This window comes from Ambystoma mexicanum, chromosome 2q, assembly GCF_040938575.1.
Source record: "Ambystoma mexicanum isolate Mex_15411 chromosome 2q, UKY_AmexF1_1, whole genome shotgun sequence".
In the NCBI taxonomy this organism is placed as follows: Eukaryota; Metazoa; Chordata; class Amphibia; order Caudata; family Ambystomatidae; genus Ambystoma; species Ambystoma mexicanum.
The window spans coordinates 1204946238-1204973998 of NC_090924.1; the positions used below are offsets into that span (position 1 = coordinate 1204946238).

The following is a 27761-nucleotide window of genomic DNA, read 5'->3' on the forward strand; positions in this document are numbered from 1 at the left end:
GCTTTTGATATGATCGACCATAAGATTATTCTTCAACGCATTGGTAAATTTGGAAGAGCCTCGAAAGTAGTGGTAGACTGGCTTAGCTCCTTCTTGAAGGACAAGACCCAGTGAGTAACACTAGGAGGCTTCCTTTCAGAGTTACTATGGCTAAAATGCAGAGTCCCACAGGGATCAGCACGGTCACCACTGATCTTTATTCTATATATTTGACCATTATTTGATATATGAAGGAAGCATGGATTAAGATTCCATTCTTACGCTGCTGACACCCAGATTTATGTGGAAACAGAGAACATTCTGGAGGTATTTGAAAAAGAATGGACCAGTGCATGCAAGAGATTAACAGATGGATGGCATGCAATCAGTTACAGCTTAATGCAGCTAAAGCTGAGGTAATTCTATTTGGACCAGGGAGTAAGATGAGGGCTGAAAAAAAAATATTACCCCCATGGATCCTAGGCGAAGAGGTTCAGTTTTCAAGGAAAGTAAAAAAAAACCTTGGATGTATATGGCAGAAAAATCTGGGCAGTGAAGCCCGAGGAGGTGCTAAAGTGAAGGCTGTGTACTATTCCATGCACATGCTTAGGAAGGTGCTTCCCTTTGTGTCAACTGAAGATCATTCAGTAGTCGTGAGGGCATTAAATAACTCTCATTTTGACTACTGCAATAGCCTAATGGCAGGGATCCCAGCAAAACAGATGATGAGACTTCAGAGGGCCCAGAATGCAGTGGTTAGGTTAATCGCACACCTGGGAAAAAAGGATCATGTCTCGGCCTCCCGTAGATCTCTCCATTGGCTGATGGTAGAGGATTGGGTCAAGTTTAAGGTGGCATGCCTTATCCACAAATGTTTCTATAAGCATGCGTCAACATATTTGAGTAGCAGGATCCATCGTCTCCAACCAACCAAAGATCTTCGCTTGGGAGATAAATTGTTGATGACTGTACCCCGGACTAAACAGATCTCGAAGGGTGAAAGGAGGTTCTCAGTGTTTGGTCCGAAGCTATGGAACCAGTTACCAACTACTATTCGCTCATGTCCATCGCTGGAAAGCTTTAGAAAAGCACTAAAACCTTCCTATTCAAGTGAGACTAAGTGACATGTGCCACAACTGCTATGCTCTGGTCAAGGTGTGAACCACAGTTAACATCTGCACCCAAATGCAGTTTATTCTGCCTGGTGCGCATAAGAAATACTCAAAATCAAAATCAAAACCAAGCAGGATTGCATGGCCTTCTCCCACATGGCCATTGGGAACTTGAGAGCTCTGCACAGGTAACAGCAGTGGATTGAACTAGACATGGTGACGAATTGAAAAAGATAGAAAGAGACCATTTATTAACACTGGTGGCCGCAGGTGTATGGTACATGCGCATTTATTTAACATTCGTAAGGGGCACACTCAACCCAATTCCGTCTAGGCGCTGATTACATGCAAGTAGAGACAAGGGGAAGGGAAATGCAGTATGTTGTCAGGGAGAGGCTAGGTGAACAGGTAAATCTTCAGCTGTTTCCGGAAACCTGAATAAGGATGGTTCACTTCTCAAGGAGGTAGGGAGCGAAATACAAAGCAGGGGGGCAGAAACCGGAAAACTGGAACCACCCGCTTTGGCTCTTTTGTATCTTGGGGTGCATCGCCGGTTACAGTAGATGAGGCGTTTAGGTCTGTCGGTGGAGGGCTTGGGAAGGCTGTTGGTGAGGCAGCGATGAGTAATGGTTAAGATTTTGTATTTTGTTCTTTGACGGGGAGCCGCTGTGCCTCTCTTCTGGCAGCAGCGATGTGGTTATGTCTGTTGAGGCCACAAGTGACAACTTGCCTCACCCAGTGACCAGCGGTAATTGCATATGGGTTCCCTTTTGGTTATTCTTCAAGGACACCTATGTTGAGAAGGTGGGCTGGTTTGCCAGCACATTTGTCTCAGAGCCCTCCACCGACGTGCATAATGGACATTGCAGGTTAAATAATTTAAAGTCTTTCACTTTCAATGCATCCAAGGGTTGGAAATGTGAAGAGAAATTACATAACATGTCCCTGCAGATCATGGGTGTTCCCATTTGCTTCAATGAAGACCAGGCAGAGGTGAGAATAGGCCAATGTATGTCTGAAGATTCCCTCGCGCTTGAGCTGCAAACAGCAGACCAGGTGTTTGGCGGGATGACAGACCGAGATAGGCAGGAGACATGGGACATGCAATTTTTTTTTTCCAATTCGAAAATTAGGAACACTAAAAGTCCCGGCATTCCAAGTAAAAGAGGACTGGGTGGCTTTCACCAGCATGGTCACAAGGAACTTGAAAGCTCTTCTCTTCACATCCCCGCACTTTGTAAAAAGCCCTCAAAATAATGCAACCATTCCTGTAACGTGCCTGTCATGTTGGCATACAGAGGTAGGAAAACTGACTGAATCTGACACGAAGGAGTAAAAACACTCCTAATATCCACAAACTTAATTTAAATCGTAGTTCTCCTTATCGAATGTCCTCAGGTGTTGTTTCTATGAATTTGTAAACACACAAACAATGAACATGAGGGTGAAAAAAAATAATAATAATAAAACATCACCTCTTGGTTTGTATCGGTCGATGTAAATGTGCTATAATGAAATAAATGGTAAAGGACATTCTGTAAAGGTATTTTTTTTAAATAACCAGGGTAATGCATTTTTTAATTTCCTTACCTCTACTTTAATTTGCTAATAAACTGAATTACAAAGACATTCGTCCACTCCACTCTTCACTTTTGTAAACGTGGTGATCATAGCAGCTATAATTACATCACTAGGAAGGGTGGTGAAATCCGTCATGAAATAATATATTTACCAACGTCAAAAAACGGAAATAATATGACAGGCATTTTACCTAACATGCAACAATTGCCACCTCTTACAAGCCTTCTGAGGCTCCCGTCATTTTATTTTACTTATTATGGTTCTATAATTATATTACACCATTTCCTGCTGCCCCTGGGTGGGATGTAACACACCTCAACTCAGAAAAGATGTATGTGCTTTGAGACGGCTACAGTGGTGAGCTGGCACAATACATAGAAAACTAACAACAATAAAAAAAATAATAATAATAATAATAATACTAATAATAACGAAAATGTGTTGATTCCAATTAGAACTGCAATTAAAACACACGCATTTGAACAAAACTTTATTGTTTTGTTTTTAGAATCAATGGAGTGATGTCCGGTGAGGCGGTGCTTGCAGTTGAGATTTGCATGGAAACTGCAGTCAGTTCTCCATTGTCTGACAAAGCTGACTCAGCCTATTCCCCCCTCCAAGGTTCATAATGTGAGTTATTTGCCTGGAGCAATACTCTCAATTGCCAGAGTGTCAGGTTTCCCATGACCCTCCATGAGAAGGTCGTCCAGTCCTGTTTCTTTTTGCTGTTGGACGCTGGCACTTGTAGTTTTCTTTCCCATTTAAAATGTAGGAAACCAGAAGTCCCCGAATTCCAAGCGGATGGCCTCCTTACGCACGGCCACTGGAAACTTAGATCTTGTCATTATTAGAGTGCTTCACAGGAAGAAAACTCCGGCATTAAGCGCTGAATTAAAGGTGATACTGGTATGATTTTTAAAGACACCTTTTAGAAACATGTATTCAAAGTTAAACATTGTAAATATGCCAGAAATAATTACACCGCACAGCCACAACACCCAGATTCGTGGATTCATTTGTAATCAAAAAGTCCGGATTTGCTTGTCACCATTTGAATAGTGAGTACACCACGTGAGCTAAGCATACCTCTCCGTGATAACAATAAACAAAACGCCATTGCCCTTCGTCCTTCTGACTCCAGTTGTTTGTTGCGTTGTAAAAACAGACGTTACTGATCCCCCGCACAATGGTTGAGACCGCCATTCCACTGCTCACACCTGTGGCTAGCAGGCTGCACCCGCATCTGAGCAGGCGTATAACAGGTCCTTTACCCGCACGCAACATTCTGGAATGCGTACATTGGGCTCTGGTGAGGCACCAAGAAAGGAAGTTAAAATCGATGTTCATTATCTGCCTGGATAAAATGTGTTTACCTGATTGGTGTACACAACACCAATAACCGTGTGTAAACCATAGAAACACACTTGGCAGGCTGAACTGGCCTACCGGGCAATAGGCCCATGGCCAAACCAAAAACGCAAAATGCTTGTGTGGGCCAGTTTTTTGGCCAATGTGGGGCAGTTTGATGAGTTACTTCACTATGCGGCTAATAGTGTTGCTGAATAAATATTCTTTAAAATGTACAATTTGTATCACATTTGATCAACAACCTCCCCCTTGGATACTATTCAAACAGCGTCACAAAAGGAATAAATTCCTATTTTCAACTGTGGGACACTTTTCCGTTGGTGCCTGACACAATAGTATGCCCCAGTCCGACCCTGGTACAATTGAGTGCGCCCAGACCAAGCCTTCGAATGCCAACCCAATGTAGGCTGTGTCAATTTTCGCCAACATTTAGTGATCCTCGCCAAGCCCATCCGTGACGCTTCCATGGCAACACCCATGTATATACTAAACTACAAACAAATTGCACATGCATAATTAACGTATTCTTGCATTCATCGAAAGCATCAGACATGCGCATGTCAAACTTGGTTGTGCGCAAGTTATGACTCACTTTTTCTCTCAGAAGGAGGTCATACCACCTGGAAACGGTTTTGTGAACCCACCCTTCACTTCTGGAAGAACAGGAATTACACACCACGCCCCTTCCTAGTGTTAAATAAACAAGCACTTGGTTGTGATTTTTCTTAGACGATTTGCTTTAAACTTAGTGGATAACACGAATTCCGAAGTTATTCCGAAGTTATCATAAAAAGTGTTTGCTAATGCAGGCTCCATAGATTGGAGAACCTTAATTCCACAGGAAAAACCAATGTTTCATCAGTTCATTTAATTGCGTCCAATTACCTTCGTATCAAGTAAGCAGCCATCTGGGCAACATGAAATGCGTCTCTCTGCAAGATGAAAAGGCACCGTTCTTTTCTTTTCAAACAAGAACATGACATCAGTTTAGCACCTATTTAGCAATACAAAACAATTCCTATGTGCTGACATTTGTTAACAAGCTTCAAATTTGCTTTCACGTGATGGTTTCCTGCCGCTCAGACAACGCGAAACAATGGAAAGCCGCCTTTTCCCTGGCATTTCGTCCTGCCTTCAGGGAAGGGTGATTGATGTAATTGGCGCCATTTGCATAGAGAACATGTTCAAAGCCCTTCTCCTATAGTTCACTCTTTTATGTCTTCCTGCACTCCACCAAAAGCCAGTCCAGCATCCTGTTTTTTCAAGGAAGCATGTTTTTAAGAAAATTGTTTGAAAGCATTCTTCCACGCATATAAAGGCATCCAATACACACGCGTTGCTCTGCAGAGGGCTGAAAACAATTGGCCTCCATTTTATGGTTTTCTCTACAGTCCCGTGGCACTTCATAAACTAGCGAGGGCTCCATCTTGAAAAACACTACCCCTATACCTGGTAAACACTATGAGAACACCTCGGAAATCCCCGATGGAGTGCGCAATAGTTTATGATGTGCCATGTGACGCTGGAGCGGAACTAAACAGAGGAAAAAGCAAGTGCAGACTAAAGCACATGCTCAATGACCATAAACATGCCAAAACCGGCGAGATGAAAATGAGCCAATGCTTGCCAAACAGCACACTAACAACCCACAAAACCGAGTGTTTGGGGCGCAGTCACACGGTTTGAGTTATCTAGGTAAAACAAAACAATTTAAAAGCCAAAGTCATCACAGTCTAAGTGCAGGGACTATGATTTGTTTTTGGAATTTTAGAAGACCTTACAGCCCTTGGGGCTCAATATTCTGTCTATGGCCCGGGGCTCCGTTGTTTTTCATTACTTGTCTCTGTCATTACCGTTTATTTTCATCCTTGACTGCAGATACCTACAGGCAGTCTTTTATACAGCCCAACCTATGGGGCATTTTCCTGAGTGTTTTTTTTTTTATACACAATGGAACACCCTCTTCTTTCTGCTTTGTATGTCTTTATATCTTTTATATCCCTTTATGACTGCTGTATCGTCCTACTATAACCTCAGGGTAGAGGTATATGGAGTTTCTAATCAAGCTCTATGCTCGGTTCCCGGCTAGGTATTTGTAGTCCTTTGTCGGTTGCTGTGCAGGTCAGTGAGATGTGGGAGGGGGATGTTATTTGTTTTGGAGTAGGGCACCAACCTGTGAACAAAGTCACTTTGTGGCACCAGGTAACCTGTTACTATTTTTATAGTATATAGTACCTCATGCCTTCACTCTACATCAGTTACTATGCTTGTAGGTAGGGGACGGCACATGAGGTAGAGAAGGAATGCAGGTGGACCATGCATGGTATATCATTATTGATGGATAGCTTTCAACTACAGGGTGTATTCCACCTCAGCGTTCTGAGTGACGTCACAGACATATCGAGCATCACACCCTTTAACTTTTAGATGTCATTTAGTTCCTCTCTGTAGAATATATCCACATGGTTGTTAGCTAGCTACCCATTGATAATTCTTTAAATAATGCCATCAAAGGGTTCAAGTCAAATAAACCATAACGGAAGAGTGATTTCTTAATTCCACCACCTCCTCAAAAACTCCAGACATCACATTTTGGACCAGGAACCAGGATGCAAAATATTCATTTTGATTCTATGATGTGTTATTGAAGTGAAATACTTTGTGATACTTAATTTTCACAAAATAACTTGTGGTGTTCTTTCAGTTGTTCCTTCTTTTTTCTTTTAGTGGGGGGTTATCCCACATACCCCCTTTCATCCTCCAAACGCTGCCTTCCACCCTCTCTATACCCACTATCCCTTAATACAAAACTTTGTTAAAGGGACATTAGGGTTAAGTTGCACTCATAAAAACCTATGAAGGTCAATGAAAAAACATTGTTAAAGGGACCTTATGGTTACAACTAAAACTGAAAAAGCTCAGAAATGCACCAGTTATTATTTACTTATTTATGTACTAGCATTTATAGAGCGCACAAACTAAGCAACCATAATTTGCGCCACCAACCTGCACTGCTAAAACTAACACCCAGTACAACAAAGATGACATCACAAATGTCATTGATGACATCACATATCTGGGCCACTTGTTTTTGTTCATTGACATATCTAGGCCAGGTGGTTTTGTTCACTGACAGAATATTAAAATTCAAAAGGTGCTATATATCTAGACGTTAACCTTGTCATATTTGCTTGAAGTACTTTCCTTATGGTTTGATCTCAGCTCATGGTGCACATACATGGAGCAATAAGCAGGCCTCAAACACACAATCCATTTGTATACATGAAGAACAACTTTGATGTTATTAACATTTTCTGAAGATGCTGTTTTGTTCTTCCTTACTTTAGTTTCCCTTTATGTACCTCTGATTTGTATGTATTGTGGGTCTTCATATGTATTGTTTGTACTAGCACAAGTGTGTAGTACATCTTAAATTATTAGCTAGTTATTGCATGTTTAACATAATTCAGAACTCTGATAAGGTAGCATTCATTATTGTACTATCCAAAATTACAAGATTAGAACTGTTGTACTTCTACAGTGCATGCCTATGTTTATGTATGATTAGGTTCCTGTATTAACAACAACACTCCAATACAATGTTGTTTAGGTGAGTACATTCTTTAATAGATTAATTAGTTCATGATAGGTCTCCCGATCACCCCTGACATCTTGTTACCAACAATATAAACACAAACCCTTGTAGGGATTTTTAATCAAAATTAATTTCACAAGTGATGTCATCAATGAAGTCTTCAATGACATTTGTGATGTCATCTTTGATGTCCTTGGTGTTTGTCTTAGCAGTGCACGGTGGTGGCACGAGTTATGTTTGGTTAGCTTACCATAATTGACAAATTTAAGAGGTTTTTCGGTTTTACTTGTAACCATAATGACCCATGAACAAAGTTGTTTCATTGAATTTCATAGGTTTTTATTAGTGCAACTTAACCATAATTTCCCTTTAACACGTTTTTTCAGTGAATTTGATGGGTTTTTACCAGTGCATGCTATTTTCCTACAACTTACAAATATCATACCCCAATATAGCAAAATGTTTGTCCAATTTACAAAGTTCCACCATAAAACTCACCCATTTGCCACATTCTAGCATCATTTTTAACACTTCTATACACTTTTTGCAACTTTTTCCACTGTTTTTGCATCCGTCGATGTCCACAAACGTCTGACGCCATCGCGAACCTTCCGGGCAGTGCCACGTGACCATGCACTCGTGCGCGGCATGATGACGTGTCCGCAAACGCGTCCGCACTTCACAATCAGGTCCGTGCTTCGAGGACAGTTCGGAACTGCATTTTCTACCAATCTAGGAACTTTCGAGCTCAAAACTTATCCTTGCACAGCTCCTACACTTAAACCTAGTCATTATCCTTTAACAATCTAGTACAAAGCACATACTTGGAAGAATATTAGTAAAATAGCTATTTATCTTAAAAATGGCATCAGCTTCCTGTTTATAGTCAGCAATTGATCTAGGGTTAGACTATCCCAAGGACGGAGCCTCCTGCGCCCCCCTCCTCACACAGCTCTATAGGTCCCCCACACTTCCTACAAACCATGTTCTTCAACCCTGTCACATGTGCGGGCACAGACGCACACAAATCTAATAATAAAAGAAGTGGCTCTCCTGTATCTACTACCCATGTCATCCAGTGCAGCGTTCAGTCTGGAGCTGCTCTATCATGCGTAAGGCCATGAGCAGAGCTGAGAAGAGGCTGAGCAGTGGCTCCTTAGTCAGAGCGTGTTGATAAGTGCTGTACCTCAAGGCTGTGACAGACTGACCTGGATTTCCCAATAGCTGTGTCTCCCGAGGAATGGTGGTTTGCACCCGGGACATAGTATTCTTAACTGGTAGGTCAGGGCAATGCCCGATTAGTGCCCCATAGAAGACGTAAATGTGCCTCATGAGGGCTGTACAGGGCTGTACATCAGGGATGTGTGGGGGCTGGGGAGGGGGATGGTATGGCTTTACCAAGTTGGTTTGCTAACAGCAGTACTTGCATTGCCAGAGGAAGTCGGCTGCTGTGGAGGCTACTGGCCTTTACCTCCTTTACCGTTCTCCACCACATGTGTGTCATGCTGAGATTTAACGCTGTCACCTTCAATTAGCCCTGCCTGGTTCAAGCCTTGCTCCACTAGATGTGTAAATAGGCACAAGAAAAGTCTTACAGTGGAGGTACTAGAGGATGTAATTCGCTTGGGCCATGATGCACCCATGCAATTGGAATTTTCGGAGAAGAAGTCCCTTCTACAGGCCCTAGCAACTCCACCCACCAAACTATCCTGCTCCTCCACTCCAATGCAGCCTCTCTGAGCTCCAGGCCCTAACACCCCTGCCCACCGAGAAATCAATCCCAGTCCTCCAGCCAGGAGGAGCAGATAGATTGCTCGGTGGGCGGGGGGTGTTAAGGCCTGGAGCTCACTGGCATTTTACTCCAGCCTCTGTGAGCACCCTCCAGTCCCCAACACCCGAAGCCTCTGCAGCGCCCACTGAGCAATCTGTTTGAAGTTTCCACCTGAAATCACAAATCGGTGAAGAAATGCCTCAGCACGCAGCCCAGGCTGCTGCTCACCTCGTCAGTCGTCGTAGCACTCAGAAGAGTCAGCAGCACTGAGGTCGCCTGCTGCACAGCCTCCACCTGTGCAACGTGTGCATCATGTGATGCTAGCACACCAGTCAGCAGACAGTCTGACTGCAGGGCACATGTGGTTCCCAGAGGCAGGCAGTGCCACTCAAATTACACAGCGGAATCCCGGCCTGTCAGCCCTGGACAAAGAAATGCAGCAGGTAGTGTGATGTGAACCATCCAGGCTGGCCTGGATGTTCGTTCATGCTGTATGTATCCTTCCACCAAGACCACAAAGAGGCCCAATGTCCCGAGGCCTTCTGGGGGAAGTCCCAGTATCCCAGTGGGCCCGTCCAGCACTGCTCTGCTGCACCGGCCTATTATATATATATACATCCCAAAGAGTTATTTTGTCGAAGTGAGCAGCACAACGTTTTTCACTTCGAAAAAACAACGCTGCACCATTAATTTCTAATCATCTCAAGCCAAAAAATATCGATGCTTCCCATTGGTTGGAAACATTTTAGTCCTATGAATGTTCAGCAAAAAATAAAGTGATATAAACACATATGGTATGCTATTGTTTGAGTGCTAGTCACAGTTGTCTTTCACTAGAACATAACATTTACCTTTTACAATACCGCGTATATTTTTGAAAAGGGAAATACTAATTGGTGTGGGAAGTACAACAGCTTGAGTTGTTAATGATGTTACCTGAAACTTTGCAGGGGAATACACCCTGTAATTGTAGCCCGTTCTTCGACATCATAGCAGTTGATCATGAATTCCATAATCCTCTGCTATGGCGTCACTGTGGGAGGTTGCAACATTCAGAAAGGGAAGCAGTCACTGAAGAATAATTATTTGCAGACGGTGCGTTTTGTTTACATACATTGACATGCAAAGAGAAACATGAACATGATTGGTGAGATTATTCTCTTGTCTTCCTATGGCTTGAAAGCTTTAATTCCTGTGAATTTGAGAACGACATTAAATGTGAATTATGGGGTTTGAAACCTATGCTTTTAGGACCTAGAAAACAAAATACAGGTAATAGGATGGACAATGTGAAAGAAAGAGACACCATGCACCCAGAGCCTCTAGCTCAGGACTAATATTGCTCTCTGCCCCCCCCCATAAAAGTGTATCATACACTTACATTGCATTAAGTGTATGTTACATAAAGCAATCTATATGTACCATTCACTTAAGCACAATCCATTCAAACGTAATATGGCCTCCCTCATTATGGTCCCTTTTATATTGGTGGTGCTGGTGTATATACAACTTGATAATAATAATAATAATCATCATCATAATAATAATATCAATAATAATAATAATTATAATAATAATAAATACCATGACATACATACAATCACTTGATTATATATTTAAAGTCTGCAGCACCTGTGTCATAATCCACATAGCATCCCAGGCCTTAATCAAAACGTTCTCACCTCATAGCCAAATTGCAGAGATATGAAGTTGGTTGTTAGGTAACCTAATCTGTGAAGCAGTAGAAACACACCACAGCGCAGAGTTTCCCAGGCAGCTGCCATTTTCCTATCACACAGAAAGAATGACATGAGATGCACAATTATATATTTGAGGAGAAAGAACACTGGACAGCTAAATAAATAATCGATACCTGCCACAACTAGCTTCAGGGAACTGCTGGCAAAGGCTATCATCATCATCATACCCACACTAAAGATGATCATGCAGAGTGCCTGTTATATATAACCCAGCTGATTCTTCCTTTTCTCAGTACAATAACCTGGTCTGTTTTTGTTTCCCCTCCTTTTAAATACAGTATCATTATCACAATATATTGATGCTCTTCCCTCCATGATCCCCGTGCATATATCTGTGTTCTCATTGCTGTACTGCAGCGTGTTTGCAACCTACTTTGGGCTCCATACCGGTTCTTCTGCGATGTTTCACCTTTCCTCCAATTTCTTTCAATTCTCTGCTTCATCAAACATGCTTTCTTGTTGATGTAACATGTTACCTACACCATGATAATTGTACCCCTGGGCACCACCCCACCTCTTCATGCCTATCTACCCACCACTTAATTGCTCAAGTATGGTTAATTATTTATGATAAACTTAGCCACCAAGAAACGCCACCAGGACCATAGTAGCTTTAGTACTAGTGTGCCAAGCTTACATTTGAAAATCCAGAGTAACATCACCTAATGCCTTCAATAGAGTCGTTTAATACTTCTATTTAACACTTATTGCAACCTTCTTTTGCATATAAAAATACAATCTTAGCTTGGTTTTAAGGTGGCGCCTAATTGCATCAGATCACAGGACTTGAAGGTACTCTGGAGAACTCGGATTGAGAACTGGTGCAGCCCAGACAACACAGATTGTTATAGGCTGTGGCTCCAGTAGTTTTGCTTTGTTCCAGCATAGAATAGCCAATCTGAGACACGTGTCCCCACCGTCTAGGTTGAACATTGTTATGAACTGATCTGTTCTAGGTATACGTTTTGCCTGTCTCTGCTGACTATTGTTTGCCTCCTTAAATTATTCATCGGATTATATCACCAATGGATATGGGCCTCGCAGTAGCCTTTCTGTATTTGATGAACATTTTAATTTTTGAGGTATATGCTTTTCCACTCTCACTTTTAGAAATGTTTTTTTTCCTTCTTTCAACGAATTAGTTATTTTTTGTAGCATTCTTTATTACATCATAGCCTTATATTCTAGGCCTTGCTATATTGTGCCATACTTTGTACTCCTTGCCATTGTCGATGATTGTAAAGTACTTGTGTTGTTCTTTGATGTCTTATCTTTGTTTTGTATGTGATATGTATAATTTGTTATGCGCCCCGATGCCCACTCGCTGTCGGTGCTATATAAATAAATAAATACATAAATACAAATACATAAATAAAACAATGTATCATTCAATTCAGGATTGTCGAACCTTACTTACAGAATGAATATGTTATACAATTCCGTAAACATACATACAATAATTCAGTATTATATACGTGCTCCTAAATACCATACACAATGTGCATACAATTCTGTGCCAGGGCAAACTCCAGGTTCTTTGTAGAAGAAAGTACCAAATATTGCACCATGTACACACATTCATATATAAATATGTGTTATCCATGTACATATTTTAGTACTTGTTGCATTCCCAATTGGGTGGAATCTTCTGCTGCTTATTGATATCTCTGCTGAGTATGTGGGTGCAAACGAGCATAGAAAATTGTTAAAACATTATGTTACAATTGTACATTTTGAGCACATGTTATGTGGAAAACTGGATAAAAAGCCACAGGTTGTATTTGGCTGTGTAGAGCAACCAACACTGCACAGGAGCATTTCCCAACTCATTTTTATGATGCCTTTGTCCAAAATATATGTCAGTATAAATACATTGTCATGCTACTGTGCCCATACACATCCATGGAGGCTGCACCAATATAAATCAGTATTACCACAAAAGAACATACCGTGGTTGGCTTTACCAGTACAAACATCCAAGCCACTGTACGCCACTAAGTCCAGGCTAACTGCAGCAATGTAGTGTGATGAATCAGTGATGATTCCCCCAGAAAACCTGTCCTTGGACCCTTCGCCTGTGGCCAGGGAAAGGCAGATGCTTTCTGATCCTGAACCTGGGGGTGGTTGTTGGGGAGAATGCTCAGAATGTGCTAATTCCTCTCTACATTCAAGAAACCCAGCAACTTTGCTGGATTTTGAGGACTTGAATTTTGAACCTGAAGAGAGTGAGAACTTTTTTCCCACTCTCTCATGTATTTTAATGTGATATTGAACTCTGTGTTTCTTTAGGTTGTGGAGTCTGACATACTCCATAGGCACCATATTTTACATTGTGTCACACAGCATCTTCCGTGCAGTGACACAGGGAAGTCTTCCAGATTTCCCAAAGGTTTAAATACCTTCTCTTGGCTAAACTACTGTTTCCAAGAGCAGTGAAGTGAAATTGTCTTTAATTACCTTTGTAACTTTCTAGACCCAGCACACACTATATTACAATAGGGTGCTGGAGGGGTTACTTAGTATCCCCTTTGTCTAGCTTCTCATGTAATTTTATGTTACCCTTTCCTCAATGATTGGCTGGTGGCAGTGGTTTACTTTTAACTACCATGGTGTGCATTTACCGCGGGCTGCTTTCGCAGCTGCAGTAAAGCACCCAAGGGTGCCATTTTTATCAAAAAGGCCCCGGTCTTCTTTTTTCACCATTTCTTTGTGGAAAGGTCCTCTGTGAGATTTACTCTGTGCACCAAACCAGGTTTGTTCCCTTTCTTCATTTTGCCTTTGTCAGGATTCACGAGTGAATGTCACCTCTGGCTCCAGGTGTCTGGCGGGGGCAGGAAGCAAGGGAGGTGCCCGAAACTCCCTGTGCTTAGTCTCCTAGAAGACTTGAATGCAATCTTAGGAGATTGGCCAGCTGGCTGTCCGGCAAGGACAGCCACCCTGCTGGGTGACTGACAGCTAGGCTGTAATGAATGGGAGGAACCTGCATAAAAGGCGAGGCTTTTGGCTTGGAAGGCAGAGTCGACCACTGGACAAAGGAATCCAAAGAAGAACTTGAAGAGGATGCCTGCTGCAACTCCGGGACCATTGGTTTGCCTGTTGAAGCCCCGCTGCTGTGCTGAAACTCCAAATTCTTATCGACAGAGAAGCTCCTGCAAGGACGACTTCTCCCTTTGAGTTGGTGGGAACAATCAACTCCAAAAGTAAGCCACCTGGACATCCTTATGGAGCTGGTTGAATTTACACTGCAGTCGCTGCTGGAACCGAATAGCCAGGGAGAGGAACACCAGATTGTGTGCGATGCTTTTAAGCTGGCCAAAAGCTCCAGGAAGATCCTTTGGACTCAAAGGAAGCAGGACTGACCAAGCCTGAGCCCCCTCAACAGAGTGTGGGACCCCAGATGCAAGGACAGCCAGGAACCGCTGTGTTGCTATTTGCGGTAGATGAGAGGAGCTGAAACACTGAAGTGCCACTTGTTTGAAGATTGCCGGCTGCGAGTGGTGACCATCCCAATGCAGTGCAGAAGTCCTCCCTCTTGTCCCCACAACTGAGGCCCAGGAACACCAGGATCTGCAGAGCTGCACAGGAACAGAAGTCATCTGCTGCAATTGTCTTCAACCTAAAGGTACTGTAAAGTCTGAGTGAATTTACCTCTTGTTGTGCCATCTTGCTTGTCCTTGTTGTACACTTGTCTCGGTTGCCTCTGTAGAATTGCTAACAGCTCCTTTACCTCACAAGCCGAATCAGCTTGTGGGCCTACTTTGCATTTCTTCTTATTCTACAAAGACTTCTAAAACATTGTGCAAGACTTGTACTTACCTGGAAGAAGTGTTTCAGTTCACCTTGACTTTTGCTAACTTAACATTGGCTGGCCTGGCTCCCTTCTCTCCTCTGCTTAGGTGTTGTGTCTTCCTTCCAGGAAGAGGTTAACTGACTTTGCTTTGGGGGTTACCAAAAATACTTACCTGCTTCAGAATATTTGTGTGATCTCTTGTTTTATTCTAAATAACCTTTTACCTTTGACATATTCCTAAATCTGATTCTAAATGCAACAGTGATATATAAATGTCCCCAGCACCCTAACTATTGAAGTCACCTGAGGGTGTATGTAGTGTCTGTAGGCCATTCCAAATGGGTACTTACTGATTGAGAAGACCAGGAGTGTTTTTTTTTTTAAGTGTATTTGAGTGTTACTGTTATATCGCCCCTTCTGATGAAGGCTTATTGTAACTGACTGATAAATAAATTAATAATTGTTTAATCAAGAAACGTTGTAAGAGTTTATTTGAATACTTGTCACTGTGAATCTCTGTGTAATTCCCCTACAGCTCACATTGACCCCTCTTGAGATAAGCCTGGCTGCTCAACACACTACCAACCTGTGTAGTACAGTCGTACACCAAAGGTTGGGTTCCTATTGGCAGGAGGTCAGGGTTGTTGTAGTGCACCCAAAGAGTTCTGCATACAATCTAGCCTAACATTCGTGTTCTGCAGGAGGATCATATAAGGGGGAAGCAGGTCAGGAGGAATGGGAGACCCCCTTGTTCAACTTTACATGAAGCCCCAATCTGCTAATGGTGTCTTGTAAAACAACATAAGTAAGGACACCTGATTTTCGCCCTTAGGGACTTCAAGTCCCATAATTCCCTTACTACTGGGACAAAGAAGAGGGCTGAAGAGGCACAATGATGTAGGAGTGGTCAGTTCATTAGTGCAGAAGACCTGCACATGAGGGAGACCGAGAGGCTTAAATGCCTATCCTCAGGCGCAGTTAGCATTGTTGGCAGAGAGTAGGAGAAGTCGGAAGCAGAAGCAGTGTGATTAGTGCTGGTAGCCCATGCAGAAGCTGGAGGAGAGACATGCGGCTGGGATCATTGCTGGGCAGATATCAGCTGCTGGTCCTGAGATGGACTTAGCCCCAGAAATTTGAAGTGAAGAGGTCATGCAGCGGGAAGCGTGCAGGAGGAAAGCTTTCCCCCTTGTGACCTGGATGGCAGAGGCTGCGCAGTGGGAAGCGCGCAGTAGGCTGTCTCATGTGGCTGGCGTGCACCCGAGGGCCTCGAGGCTGGCTCCAGTGGCTGGGGTGCACCAGAGAGCCTCAGGAGCAGGAAGTGGCATGGGTGAAAATAGACTTACAAAGCAGTATGCCGGGTCGCTAGGAGCCACCACAGCAGAAGTTTTGTGAGCTGAAAGGGGAACAAAGACATGTGTCTGATCCGGTGAGTTCACAGATTGTCAGTAACCCCTGAGTGCTCTATCCCTGATTGTGTATTGGAAACAGGCACCCGGCAAGTGAGCAAAACTCGAGCAGAAGCAGATTGAGTCACGTGCTACTGGTGAATACCAAATTATTGTAAAACAGCAGAAGCAGCACTTACGTGTTAGTGAAGGCTATACCCAAGTTGTTTTAGAACACCAAACCAAGGAAAGGCAGCAAAACTCTAGTAGATCAAAGCCAATTGGCTATCGTGGGGGCAACTTTGTTAAGAGTTAATGTCAATAAGCATTACCCAGGCCAAGAGAAAATTATATCGAGGCAAATACAATCTATCCAATATTGACAACAGTAGAAAGGGGCTAATGTAAGGTCTATAAACTCTGACACTTGTTCCCCATTTTATATACAACATCTGGTACAAGCTGGGACACACACACATTGCCAAAACCAGGGGAGAGGCAGGAAAATAACCTATCCCTATGAATCTTTGTTTGCTTGTAGAGTGGGATACCATGAGGGGCAAAAAGTCTGCCCTGCTGGTAACAGATATTCACAAGGCGAGGAGCATCATTTGTAGAAAAGTATTAAAGCACCTCAATGCAAATCTAGCTTTCGCTGAAAAGTTATAGAAGGTTTTGAAGCTGCAATTTGTTGAATGTTGTGAAACTGTTGTAATCTCTTGTAAGTTGAATTTGACCACAAAAGCACTTGTAGTAGTGAAAGTTGTTTGGGCAGCGGAGCAAACCCGGATGCTTAACCTTTGGAGAAAATAGGCCAGGCAAGGACGCAGGCCAAGTAGAAGTTGAAGGAATGCTACAAGGTGGTCTTGAAAGAGACACTTTATGCTATTGGTGGTGCAGGAGGAAAAGTCATGCAAAGCTGTTACAGAGAAGTTGTATTTCTTTCAGTTGTTAAAGAGGAAATAATTGTTGCTATTGAGGAATTGAGAACCTGTTTAAAGAAGAAGAAGAGAAATATCTTCTGCATTGGAACATGTGTTTTTTCTTGTACTGTGGAGCAGAATCACGTTTAATCCTGGGAAAGGGGAATTTGCTCATGTCACGAAGAGAGACTGTGGTCACATTTTAAATTCAATCATTATTGTTTTGAACTGCCATTTATTTCTTTGTCACAAGTGTGAGGGACAGATATCCTTTGTTAGAGCATTTCCTTTAGTTTATTTTAGGCAGAGAAATCCTTGTCAAGTTAAGGATAGTGATGGAATTTTTCCGAACTTACAAAATAATAAAATGTCATTTGTTGAGAAAACTTCACAACGTGGTCTGCCTCACAATTTGACTCTTCACAGTAAGCAAGACTAGCCAAGCAATAACACTTAACATATGTTTGGTTTACCCGTTGCTGTTTAGTAATAAATGACATGGCACAAACAGAAAATGTATTCAGATGGGCTGGACACATCCAGACCAGTCTAGCCATGTAATAACACTTATCATACAGACTTCAACCTTGATACCCAGTAAAAAAAGTCCATGCCATAGCAACGAAACATGTCCACAGTGGCCCATGTCATAACACTATTCATGCTGCTTTAACCCTTGATGCCCATAAAAAAATGCCTTCCCACAGTGAAGGAATGTGTTGAGACTGGCCAACCAACTTGGAGCAGTGTCAATTAGGAGTACTCATGCTGCCTTTAGCCTTGATCGCAAGTAAGAAATCTCTTGCCACAGGAAAGGGATATGTGGAGACTGACCCCACCAATGTGGGTCAGTACCATGTAGGAACACTCATTATGCTGCTTAACCTGATGTCCAGTAAAAATGCCAAGCCACAGCACAGAAATATGTGTAGACTGGCTGTTCCAATGTGCGACAGTAGCAAATAGGAACACTCATCATGCTGATTTCACCATTAATACCCAGTTAAAAAAATGCTATGCCACAGTAAAGAAATATGTTCAAGCTGGCCTCCCAATGTGGGCCAGTACTACATATACACACATGCTGTCTTCACCCTTGATGCCCAATACAAATGCCATAACAAGGTAAAGAATGTTTTTTCAGACTGTCCCACAAACATGGGCCATTAGTACATAGGAACACTCCTCATGCTGCCTTCACCCTGGTTGCTCAGTAAAGCATGATATGCTATAGCAAACAATATGTTCAGACTGGCCCACACCACGTATTGGCCAGTACCACGTATGGACATTCGTCATGCTCCCGTAAGACTTGATGGCCAGTAAAAATATGCCATGGCAAAATAAAAGAATATGTTTAGGCTGGCACACCAATACGGGCCATTAACATGTAGGAACACTCATCATGCTGCCTTCACCTTTGATGCCCAGTAATAAAATGCCAAGCTACAGTAGTAAAACATGCCCCTCCGTTCAGCGACCTCCTGCTTAACTCTACACACACACACACACACACACGCGCACTTTCATGTCGCTTTCTCACATACAAAAGCCACTCTCTCAGTTAAGTACATTTACAAAAACATACAGAGACTGACACACCCAATGCACATTTACACAAACATAAAGACACACATTAGGCACATTTTCGAAAATATACAAACACTGATACCATTAGGCATAAGATACAGACGTTTTTGTTTTAAATTAGGCACTTAACTGGATCTCACATGATTATGGCATTTTCTCCCCCAGCCTCACAAACATCCTTCAGCAGCATATCACCCATCCATCAGGTCAGACGTTAAAGTCCTCCCTTCACTCCTCCCCTTTATTGTTACAGAATCAGGCAAGGATGAGCATTCTGATCCACCTTGGCCTGGTGAAGAGGGTTAATCTTTTCCATGTACTGGATGTTTTGCAGCAGCCATGGAAGGAGATGGATCCTTTGACATGAGGTCTGGTCTTCCCTATGCTTTTCACAGGATGTCCATGAACCAGTACATCAGCGTATATCTCACCAATCCAATTTCCATGAATCAGTGCTGTGTATGGCATAACAACCATTGCTCCATAATGCAAATTATTGATCTTCCTTTTTTGTGTGAAACCACCTGAATACATTTTGACATCCAGTGGGTACCAAATATAGAAATATAGACAGGATGGCGCCTGATAACCCCTTTTGACAAGGCTCCACACTAGGCTAGGAATATAACCTGCTAAGGGTTGTACGGTGGGAATTTTGTATTTAAAACAAAACAAATTTCACCCACCATCTTACTTCAATCCCAGAAATCTTCCTACCTCCCCAGCCAAATACATTTGGAATCTCAAATGTTCATGCAACCCGGTCAGAATAAGAGCTTCCTGCATCCTCTCTCGACACTTTGGCTTGGCTTAGGTACGCCTGAATTGGAATCATTGTACCAACTGGAGGTTCCCCTTGCTGAAAGTAAAAATGCACTTTGGACAGTTTTATTGAAAAAACCTTGTCTTCCACCTTCCCAAACTGCTGCTGGTAATTCAGCTACCTGCACCCCCACTTGACTGGTTGCTCAGAGAGTATCATGACCCAGCCAGACTAAGCATTTCCTGCTTCCTCTCGCAGGATTGTGGTCAGTTCACATGCCAGATTTTGAGCAATTGTACTCACTGAAAAATGTACTTAAGCCATAGTAAAAATGATCGCATCGGAAGCAGCCTCTGTGCATAGTTTGGCAGTCACGTGAGGTGCGGCTTGATGCAAGGTCCTTTCCTCTGATTGTTGGACCTGGACGCGGATGCGAACTGAGTAGCGCTCCAGCGCTCTAGGCTACGGGCTACGGGCTTTGCGGTGACCGCGGGAGGTGTGGGGGCTGAGGGAGCGCGGTAGCGCGCTAGTGAAGCCACCAGCCACCTGTGCCTGCCAGTGCCTGCAGTGAAGTTGCCTGCTGTTCCCGTCACGGATCAATGGAAAAGCGGGATCCGTGTGTGGTGTGGCGTGCTCCAGAGCGGAGAGTAGCTGAGACCAGCGGCTGACCCATTCGGTAAAGAGGTTGTCCGGCCGACTCGCTCTGCCTAGGGTCACACAGGCTATTTTGTGGCCCGACTTGTAGAAGGGGGGGCTTGGAGTGGCCAGGAGTAGTGACGGCTGCTAAAGTGCTTAGAGTGGCTACCCTGCCTGCTCCAGATGTATGAGTCAGGTTTGTTGTGGCTAAGCTGTGCGAGGCAGCCTTACTGTATTTGTGGGAGTACTGGTGTATTGGACGAGATATCTATGTCCTCTTGTTACGTGTACAGGGGGTGTCTCTGTGGTATCTGAAGAAGACGTTAGCTTCCCTGTAAATACCCTTTTTTTTAGATATAGAAGGGATTGTGACAGGGGGGGCTAGGCTGCAATATTTTTGGGCTTACTCAGCATAGCTGTAGTCATTTCTGCTCATGCCTTTGCCTCTCTCCAAACATTAAAACATAGTTTGACGTTGAATCCGGATGGTTGGGGGCAGTATCTGCTCCTGAATTAAAACATCGCCTCTTCTCTCTTGAAACTTGTTTCAACTATATCTATTGACCCAAAACAGCATCCATACCCCTGAGTGGATGGCACCCTCTAAAAAACCCTCCATTGCAAATACAATCTAAGGGAAAATAAACAGGAGGCAGCCCTGGGACCATTAACGGAAGAAACTAAAAGTAAGAGGAATAAAGCCAAGAAGGGAATCCCTGTTGATCAGGGAAAGATTACGGGTTTTTTCCATTTAAATGTGCCAGTGGAAATTAATTCCACAGCCTTGGAGATACCTATTGAACCAGTGATTAACATCTCTAATTTGGGCAGCTCGCTCAACTTTGAAGACATTGACAATAATTCTCTATTGGATCTGTGTCTGAATATCCAGAGAGGCATGACTCCTCAGACAGTAGCCCCTCTGGAAAATGGGAATCTCTCAATGCTTGAGAGTCAAGCTAAAGAACATGGCAAACTGTCTCCCCAAGCTGGGCCATTGGTGAAATTATCAGCCTCACCTAATCTAGTTATGGACACCTCATTGGCCACTGACACAGAGAAAACCAACATTTATTTTCTGGTAGTGCCAGAAATTGTGGAATTACAGGCATCTGTGGCATCTTTACAATTTGCATTAAAAATATTGCTGCAGATGTCTGGGAGAATATTGGCAAATACAGATGCATTGGTCAGTGACCAAGTGCATAGACAGAATCTGGCAGAGGAGGTGGAAGGTAACTTAACTGAAGCCATTTCAATAGCAAATGAGATGCATGAGCAACAAACTTCAGTTCCAATTATAGATACATCCGAACATCCAGAGATACTGCCTTCACGTAAGCAGCGTAAACAAAGCAAGATGGATAAGCAAGCATCCTGCGGGGCCAGAGCCAGTAGCCATGGGTCTTCACCATCGGTGATGGGGAAGCCCATACATCGTTCTAAAAAAGCAAAAAAGAGAGCTGCTCGGGCAAAGAAACGGAAAGATCTAGGTAATGGCCGACTAACGAGCTGGCTGATCACTGAGAATGCAGATGCCCCGGATGGGGCAGACGAACTTGAAAATTTAACGATCGAGTCTTTACTTGAGGATGACATCATTCCAGCGAATATTCCGAAAACAGCGAGCAATCATGGTAGTACACATAGCTCTGTATTCACTATATTAGATCCTGTAAAAGAAAATGATGCCGTCTGGGCCAACCGTACCTGTATTATCAAATATCTGTTTCAATCTGATAAATGTGCCTGGCTCTCTCGCTCCAAATTTTTGAAGAGACTGTTTTCTGTCCTTCAATTAAGAGTTTTGCAATCTGATGACTTCCCATTTTTATAGCCTCTGACAGGTACATATCCCAAGGTGTCAGCCTTGCACTGCAAATTTATATCCACTGCCCAACTATTAAGGACCTTTAAAAAAGAACTGACAATGGTGGATATTGAGATTGATGCTGAACTGATGTATAATGAGCCAGGTGGTGCTGAACCAGAAATTGTGACAGATAGCTCGGCCGTCGCTTGCCTCAATTTGCCAACTGGAAAGAAGGTGGACATGACAGAGGTACAGTCTGTTCTGAAATGGCTGACAGAGGCTTTGCTCAAGGTCTCAGCTAGCCATTGAAAATTATTGTTGGCTTCATGGAACTGCAGGGGCTTTGCCCATCTCCTAAGTGAAGATGGGCCGATTGCGCAACTATCTCAGTACAATTGTATTTGCCTTCAAGAGACTTTGGCAATGAATCCTTTATACTTGGATGGTTATAATGGTCATCAGGTATTAGCTAAAAGAGGAGAAAGAGGACGGCCCTACGGAGGGCTATGGATTGGGGTATCTAATTGACTTTGGTCTAGGAAGATTGACGTGAATCAAGATGAACAAATGCTAGCAGTTGAAATAGTATATAAAGATAAGGAGATTTCTGGTAAACTGCTAGTTGTTTGTCTGTATAATCCTCCGGGGACAGTGTTTAGAGAGTCCTTACAGGAAGCATTGCATGAGTTATTGGCCAGTTGGTTAACTATTGAAGGGAATGTGGATGTCTGCGTAGTAGGAGATTTTAATACCCATATGCTAGGGGGTGAACAGAGAACGGCCAACGTAAAGCTATATCCTAAATGTGTCATGGAACATCAGAAAGTAGAGAGCGAAGGATTAGATTGGGTATACTTTTTTCGCAAATGGGATCTTGAGATGCTAAATGGTCGCACCAAAAGTGACCATCCGGTCAGACATACTTGGAGGAATGGAGTAGTGGTTAGTACTTTGGATTATATTTTCGTCTCTCCAAGCATGCTACTCTTGGTCGAAGATATGATAGTAATCTCTAATAATTGGAGCGATCATGCAATTCTGGCATGTTCATTTTACAATTTAGAAGTTCGTACCCAATTTTGTATGGAAGGGGATTTAAAAGTTAATCATGCAGGGACCTGTATCCGTTGGTCAGTGCAGATGAAACACTCAATAAAAACTGTTACCCCAACATAGAAGAATTTAAAAAGATGTCAATTGATGAAGTAGAGAACTGGATTTACCAGTTCTCGGATAAACATGATACAACTTCAGCCAGAGGCATGATCAGTGACCAAGCGAAATACCCCATCTATGACAGATATATCAGAGATGCTAAAAGAATATTGAGGGCTAATCTAAGATGGGCCAAGAAACTAGTACAACCTGGGAGATATATAATTCAATCTCTAAGAAATTAAAGAATAAATATAGGGCAGATATTAAGGCAAAGAGAAGCTTTGACAGAAATAGGTCCTGGCAAAGGCTGGTGCAGACTATTTGCTCTCGGAAATCCAGTAGTATATGGTCACTCCTTAATGAAGCTAGGGGGAATAAGTCTCAGCAGTTGGCTAAGCCCATATCTAGTGCAGAGTGGACCAGGTCTCTGGAGAAGCCTAATGTAGAATTTAAATATGATGAGATGACTGAGATGGGTAAAACTCCATCTGATCCCACCATAGACATCTCCTATGAATCCATCTTGTCTACGATCAAATCATTGAAATCCTCCAGAGCACCAGGTCCAAATGGATTGGCCAATATTGTAATAAAGAGCAATCCAGAGTTTTGGTCTGTACTAATGAACATTTTGTTCACAAAAAGTTTGAGTAAAGGAAAAATTCCAAGCTCTTGGCAATCGGCCATCTAAATACCTATATTTAAAAAGGGAAATAGATTGGACCCTAACAACTATAGATTACTTTCTATGTTAGATATCACAAGTAAAATATTTGCCTCACTTCTATTGGGAAAACTCCAGCAATGGGTTGATCAGGCTAATATACTGTGTAAGTTCCAATGCGGCTTTAGAAAAGGGTATTCCACTACCCACAACCTTTTGGTTGTGGATTATATGCGCAGTAGGGCCCTACAAAGTGGGCAACCCCCCCCCTCTACGCTCTCTATGTAGATTTTAAAGCCGCATTCGATTCTATCCCTCGAGAAAAACTTTGGTCGAAGCTACAAAAACTAGGATGCCCAGAAGATCTTCTGTATTACCTTAGGCTGTTACATCAGAACACTAAGGTGAAATTAAAATTAGATCAGGACGGCCACATGTCGGAGGAAGTACCACAGAATAGAGGGGTTAAACAGGGATGCGTGACTGCCCCACTTGTATATAATTTATATGTGCATGACATCCCTTTGAAAATAGCTACTGCAAAAAATTGCCCTCCCAGTATAGGTAAAACCCCTTGCTTGGTTCTCGCATATGCGGATGATATAGTTATATTCGATCATACTATTAGTGGACTACGACGTTCGGCATTAGCCCTCTGGGAATATTCTGCACATAACGGGCTCACTATTAATGTGGAGAAGACACAAGTGATGAGATATACAAGTAAAAGATCTCCACGTGTATTACTTCACATTGATAGTGTTGTAATCTCATATACCCCAGTATATAAATATCTTTGGATAGAGCTAGAACCCAAAGGTGATTATTCTACATGCAAACGCTACCGGAAAACAAGAGCACCACAAATTGCTGCCCTTTTTAAAAGCTTTACAATTAAACAGGGAGGCTTTACCCTATGGGGAACCCGTCATCTCTATATCCAGGTTTTCTCCCCTATGATGGTCTATGGCCTTGAATCCTTGATTAAAATGGATTTGGATTGGCTACAACTTGTGGAGGGAAAATTTTGGAGGAGGATTTTGGGACTTCTGGCATGCATCCCTATGTCCCTACTAAGACTGTAGCTGGGGCTTATATTGTTAAAAGCGCCGGTATTGAAAAAGAGGATGGGAATTTATCTAAAAATGGTGAACGGCATGGGAAATGCCCTACTAATGTCATTTTCTTTGAAAAGTAACAAAGAGGGTTCCATTAGTGAATTTAAAAATCAAATGGAACAGTTACTCAAAGACATCTTTTGGAGAAATCGTGAAGGGCTATATACTGAAGCCATGCAATCTCTTATGGGGAGACGGTTAGAGGTGTGCGACTGGCTTGAAAATGTTGACCATCTACGCAAGCTAAAAAGATATAGTTTTGTGCAAAATAGACTATACTCATTTAAGAAACCACAGACATATCTGTTGCTATGCCCGTCCCTTAGGCTCAGGAGATTTATACTTCTACTAAGAATTGAATATCTTCCCATAAAGATGACTACGGCGGTGTTAGATAAGTTACCCAAAGATGAACGCTATTGCCGTCTCTGTAAGAATCAGGAATATCTTGAGACAGCTAAGCATGTGCTTACGGAATGTTTGGCAATGATAGATGACATAACTACTCATCTGGGAAAGCATGTACATAATAGGGAAACCATAGGGGACATGCTTTTCTGGAATCATTATATTAACACCAATAGCATGAGCTTGTTAACTGCACTCTATACTATCTGGTAAAGGGTAGAAGCTAAGTTGGGTATATCTATATAATGACTGCTGGGAGCTGGCCAGATTTTGCCCCTATATGGAAATTGTGATATTGTTAAGTGAATCATAATGTATGTGATAATGTCCATGACTATGAGGCAAGAATGATTAGTATGTTTGGCTTAAATTGTCGATGATGAATTTAAGAGACAGTGAACGACTCATAAGTTTGCATTGTTTGAATTCAGATTTTTAGTGTATATATATTGTATTGTATTGAAATTTTATTTATTTATTGGTTTTATCGTCTAGATTAACATGTGTAAAGTTTATTATTTAAACTATGTCACATTAAAGTTATTATTACTTAAGGCATTTTTTAATAAACACCTTGCCTCTCCCCTGCCCAAACTTCTCCCGGCGTGCCTAGCGCACACCACCAGATTTGATAAGCACTGGGTCATATGACTTGGCCCAAATGACTGCTTCCTGCCTCTTCTCCCAGAAGGGAAGCTCAGTGATTTGTATGAATTGTAATAATTGTACTGACTGGGAGTATTACTGTGAGGTAGCTGTAGTTGGGGCATTTTAAATGAAACGTCTTTCTCTCCCATAAACACAACCATCTCTGACAAATCCGCTCACCTCTTCTCCCCCATCTTATTGACTAAGTGGAGGGTCATGTGATATAGTGTAAATGAGTGCTTCCTAACTCAGTGAGCTTTCTGTCTCCGTCATCACCTAACTGGACACTGGAAGGGCCATGTAACCTGTAGGGTTACATTTGGCTGATTTCATGAAACGCCCAAGAAATGAAATTCCTCAGTCATTTATCTCAGTGGAAAAATGCTGTTGAAGTTACTAGAGTTACTAGAGTTGATGCTAAGAAAGCCTATTGTCTCATTAGTTGTTACAGCGTTTAATTTTCCACATATAGAAAACATACAACATTTTCAAATTATTATTCCGTTCAGGGAATAACCATTGTCTGAGCCAGATCTTCACTATTTTACTTTTAACAAACAACAACCCCATTTTAAGCAGTCAACTCTTATTTGAAAATCAATGTTACATTGTTATTGTTCTTTTATATGTTTGTATGACATTTCCTAAAACAAGGAACCTGACAATAAGACATGCTTTCTTAAGGAACAAGACAAATGTTGTTATTCAGTCATGCAAACATCTAGTTTGATAAAATCTCAAAGACATTAAGGTTCCCTTGATGTCAGAGTGAAACACCTGAAGTATTGCCTCTGCTGAGACAATAGATTTGTAAACCTGAGCAGTGAAAATATGTCCGAAAATGTGGTTACACAGTGGAAATGTGCCTAGGACAGGTTTCCTCTAGTGCAGGGGTCTGGAACCTTTCGCTGTGCAGATGTTTTGGACTACAACGCCCATCATCCCTAGTCAGTATAATCAATGACAAGGGATAATGGGAATTGCAGTCCAAAACATCTGGGGAGCAAACGGTTGCAGACCCCTGCTGCAGTGTATAATTGTTCCAGTGTGATAAATATTACAACCTGCCAGACTCTGGGGAAGTTGATAACAGCGCAATCCCTCAGTGAAGATGACCAGAGGTCAGATCATGAGTTAATAGTCCTTCCTGACAGACTTTGAGAACTTAAGAAAATAAATAAATCCCGAAGATTAAAAAATGATTTTTTACAACCTTGAAGTTTGAGGAGTCCAAATATGTCCCACCATGCACCCTTGAAGAGGTTGTAAGGAATAGAGCTAAATGAGTTATTATATGCGCATACTGAATCTGTTGGTTGCCTCCATGACCACCAGTCTAACTTCAGAGCTCCATAGGCACGGAAACTGCTCTCCGAAAACCTGTGAAGACTTGCTCTCCAATCTCGACTCTAATCTCCCTTCTGTCTTCCTTCTCCTCGATCTATCTTCTGGTTTTGAGACGGTCAACCATGCCATCCTGCTCAATCGTCTCTGTGCCAACCTTGGTAATACTGATCTTGCCCTGACCTGGTTGACTTCCTTTCTCACCGACCAACCCTCTCAGGTCCAACTGGGGTCTTTCCTTCTATCTCTCTCTCTCTACTTTTGGTGTTCCCCAGGGGTCTAACCTCTCTCCTTCACCACTACACTCTTGCTTATTGCATCGCTACTTTGTGCTCCAATTTTCAATGTTATGCAA

General features: G+C 42.4%; 1 protein-coding gene across 1 annotated transcript in view; it reads right to left on the reverse strand.

The window, feature by feature from the left end:
• The window catches only part of AGMO (alkylglycerol monooxygenase), a 1424437-nt gene that overhangs the window by 530134 nt on the left and 866542 nt on the right, over positions 1-27761 (reverse strand). The window contains exon 12 of the mRNA XM_069648601.1: positions 11089-11194. Coding sequence (XP_069504702.1) covers positions 11089-11194 — 106 coding nt within the window. The remainder of the gene's footprint in view (positions 1-11088; positions 11195-27761) is intronic.